At 58.3% G+C, this 3,757-nt stretch overlaps 1 protein-coding gene across 1 annotated transcript; it reads left to right on the forward strand.

Annotated features, from left to right (window-relative positions):
* Positions 1–2: 2 nt before the first annotated feature.
* Positions 3–3,671, forward strand: PAF1 (PAF1 homolog, Paf1/RNA polymerase II complex component; the record flags this gene model as incomplete). Its single annotated transcript, XM_010727079.3, is given in 13 exon segments — positions 3–74; positions 76–122; positions 1,236–1,357; positions 1,448–1,514; positions 1,616–1,717; positions 1,807–1,912; positions 2,043–2,111; positions 2,204–2,307; positions 2,386–2,502; positions 2,719–2,847; positions 2,922–3,027; positions 3,117–3,204; positions 3,301–3,671. Coding segments are annotated over 13 exon segments (1,500 nt in total), but the record flags the coding sequence as incomplete, so codon positions are not given.
* Between the last annotated feature and the right edge of the window lie 86 nt (positions 3,672–3,757).

A 3,757-nucleotide genomic window follows, 5' to 3' on the forward strand; every position in this document is an offset into this window, starting at 1 on the left:
CCCCCAACGCTGACAGCGCTGCCTGCAGGTCGGGCGTGGTGTGCCGGGTGAAATACTGCAACAGCCTCCCCGACCATCCCCTTCGATCCCAAGTTCATCACCTACCCCTTCGACCAGAACCGGTACGCCGGGGGAAACGGAGGCGGTGGGGTCCCGGGTTGTTTAGATGCGAATTTCGGGTTCTGGGGGCGGTCCTGGGACCTGTCGTCATCGGAAACAGGGCTGCCAGTAGGAACGGGGAATCGATTGTCCCCCTGTATTCAGCTCTGGTGAGGTCGCACCTCGAGTGCTTGTGTCCTGTTTTGGGTCTGGTTGGGTTGATGTGTGCAAAACCTGCAGCAGGCTGTGATCCAGGGGTTGAAGAGGGTAGCTGCAAGTGAACTTTTGTTATGGCATGTGGCTTTTCTATTGCAAACACCTCTCGACAACTCTTCAACTCTCTGAAAGGGGAGATAACAGCAGGACGAGGGGAAATGGTTGGAAGTTGAAGGTGGGAAGATTTCGGTTGGATGTCAGGAGGAAGTTGTTTGCTGTGAGAGCGGTGAGGTGCTGGAACAGCTGCCCAGAGAGGCTGTGGATGCCCCGTCCATCCCTGGAGGTGTTCAAGGCCAGGTTGGATGGGGCCCTGGGCAGCCTGGGCTGCTGTGAGATGTGGAGGTTGGTGGCCCTGCGTTGGTGGGGGGTTGGAGCTTTGTGATCCTTGAGCTCCCTTCCAACCCTGGCCATTCAATGATTGCCAGTACTCTAATCTGTGACTAAGAAAGACACTGAGGTCCTGAGCAGGTTCAAAGAAGGGCAACAAAGCTGGTCTGGAGCACAGGTCTTATGAGGAGCGGCTGGAGGAGCTGGGATTGTTCAGTCTGGACAAGAGGAGGATCAGGGGAGAGCTTATTGCTCTCTATAGCTACCTGAAGGGAGGTTGTAGTGAGCTGGGGCCTCTTCTCTCTCGTAACAGTGATAGGACTAAAGGGAACGGCTTCAAGCTGCGCCAGGGGAGATTCAGGCTGGACGTTAGGAAATAGTACTGATCTGAAAGAGTGGTCAGGCACTGGAATGGGCTGCCCAGGGAGGTGGTGGAGTCAGCGACCCGGGAGGTGTTCAAGGAACGTTTGGATTTTGTGTTGAGGGACGTGGTTTAGTGAGAGCTATCGGTGATGGGTGGGTGGTTGGAGTGGGTGATCCTGTGGGTGTTTTCCAACCTCGGTGATTCTGTGATTCTCTGTCACGCTCTCCAGGTTCGTGCAGTACAAAGCCACGTCTCTGGAGAAGCAGCACAAACACGACCTGCTGACTGAGCCTGACCTGGGCGTCACCATCGACCTCATCAACCCCGACACCTACCGCATCGACCCTGGTGGTGAGCTCAGCCCTTAGGGGTGTCCCTGCCCCTTGGTGGGAGGCGGAGGGGACCCAACGCTGGGGGGATACTGGAGGATTTCTTTGGTAGTGCTCCTGGACCCGGCGGATGAGAAGCTGCTGGAGGAGGAGATCCAGGCACCCACCAGCTCCAAGAGGTAACGGCGTATCCAGGCTCTCCCAGGAACCGGTGGGGGAATAGATCTCCCCCCAAATCCTTCTGAAGAACCCTCTGTCACACGCCCCACCTGTGGCCCAGGTCACAGCAGCACGCAAAGGTGGTGCCATGGATGCGAAAAACCGAGTACATCTCCACCGAGTTCAACCGCTACGGCGTGTCCAATGAGAAACCCGAGGTCAAGTGAGTCTGAAAGGAGGGCACACGAGGGGCACGACCTCCTGATCCCCCCCCGAACCTCCCCCGCTGCCACTGTGCCCATTCCCATCCAGGATCGGAGTCTCAGTGAAACAACAGTTCACAGAGGAAGAGATCTACAAAGACCGCGACAGCCAAATTGCTGCCATCGAAAAGACTTTTGAAGATGCTCAGAAAGCGGTGAGAAGGGACTGAGGGGATGGGGACGGGTTGGGGTCTCCCACTCTGCTTTTGGGAGTGTGTGTGGGGGGGTCATCTTGACCCCATCCTGTGTGGTTTACCACCCCCCTCCCCCCCATACTCCCCTCAGATCACGCAGCACTACAGCAAACCTCGTGTCACCCCCATCGAGGTCATGCCCGTCTTCCCTGACTTCAAGGTAGGGTGAGGGGTGCGTGGTGTGTGTTTAGGGGGGGAATAGGGGGGTGTTCGTTGTAGCCCCACCCGCCTCTGCTTTTGTCCCTGCCCCAGATGTGGATCAATCCCTGTGCCCAAGTCATCTTTGACTCGGATCCAGCGCCGAAGGACACGAGCGGCGCTGCAGCACTGGAAATGATGTCCCAGGCCATGATCAGGTGATTAGGATAGAGATGCTGAGGAGGGGGGCTGACAGTTGGTCCCCTACAGCTGCGTTAACATTTTCCTGCCCGCAGGGGAATGATGGACGAGGAGGGGAACCAGTTTGTGGCCTATTTCCTTCCTGTGGAGGAGACGCTGCGCAAACGGAAGAGGGATCAGGAGGAGGAGATGGACTACGCCCCCGAGGACGTGTATGAGGGAGTGGGCTTGGGGCTGGGGAGCCCTTAGAAGCGATGGAGGGGGGCACCCTACAGACTTGCAGAACACAAATCAAGAGCGTCCTACGGATTTTTGTGGTCTGAAAGAAGAAGGGAGGAGATGGTCTGGCAGCAGAGAGGGATGGTTTGGAGGGGGAGGTCCTACCGTCCCAGTTAATTCTTGTCTCCTGACCTGTATTCCCTCACCAGATACGACTACAAGATTGCACGTGAGTACAACTGGAACGTGAAAAACAAAGCCAGCAAGGGCTACGAGGAGAACTACTTTTTTATCTTCCGGGAGGGTGATGGTGTTTACTACAACGAGCTGGAGACCAGGTGAGTTTGAGAGCCTCGCCTTGCGAAGGGGGGAGGATGATTACAGGGCTGCCTGACCCCCCTCTGCCCCTCAGGGTGAGGCTGAGCAAGCGGAGAGCGCGGGCAGGGGTGCAGTCAGGCACCAACGCAGTGCTGGTGGTGAAGCACCGTGACATGAATGAGAAGGAGTTGGAAGCACAAGTATGCCTCCCCCACCCCAGCAGCCCCCCGACCTTTTGGGACCCCCCCCACCCTTCCCAGGGGGCAGCTGAGTTTGCTTTCCTCTGCAGGAGGCAAGGAGGGCGCAGCTGGAGAACCACGAGCCTGAGGAAGAGGAGGAGGAGGAGATGGAGGCTGAGAAGGAGGCACCCGGCTCAGGTGAGCAGCGTTGGAGACAGGCAGCATTCCTTACGTGGGGGGGTGGTGGGGGTGGGTCTGCCTTGATGGCTCGCTCTCTCTGCTGTCTCCCCCTAGATGAAGAGCGGGAGAAAGGCAGCGAGAGCGAGGGAGCAGCAAGCGGGGATGAAGAAGAGGAGGCTGAAGGCTCCGGTGCCAGCAGCAGCGAGCAGGGAGGTTCAGCCCGCAGCGAGGATGAGGCAGAAGATGAAGAGGAAGAGGAGGCCAGGGGGGGTCGCCGAGGGGGGAGCGATGCCGCCCGCGCTGCCCGTGACCAGGAAGAGATCTTTGGCAGCGACGATGATGAAGATGAAGACGACGACGATGAAGAGGAAGAATCAGAAGGTGGAGGCAGTGAGGGGGGGCCACCTCGCAGTCCCCGGCTCAGCCCCAGCGAAGCTTCAGACGATGAGAGCCCCAGTGAAGCCTCTGACTCTTCCAGCGACTGATGCTGGGGGGGATCTGTGCCCCATCCCCACCCCCCCAAGCCACGTAGGCAGAAAAACGGTGAGTGAGGGTGGGTGGGTTGGTTTGG

The sequence above is a fragment of the Meleagris gallopavo genome, unplaced genomic scaffold, assembly GCF_000146605.3.
Source record: "Meleagris gallopavo isolate NT-WF06-2002-E0010 breed Aviagen turkey brand Nicholas breeding stock unplaced genomic scaffold, Turkey_5.1 ChrUn_random_7180001869617, whole genome shotgun sequence".
Lineage (NCBI taxonomy): Eukaryota > Metazoa > Chordata > Aves > Galliformes > Phasianidae > Meleagris > Meleagris gallopavo.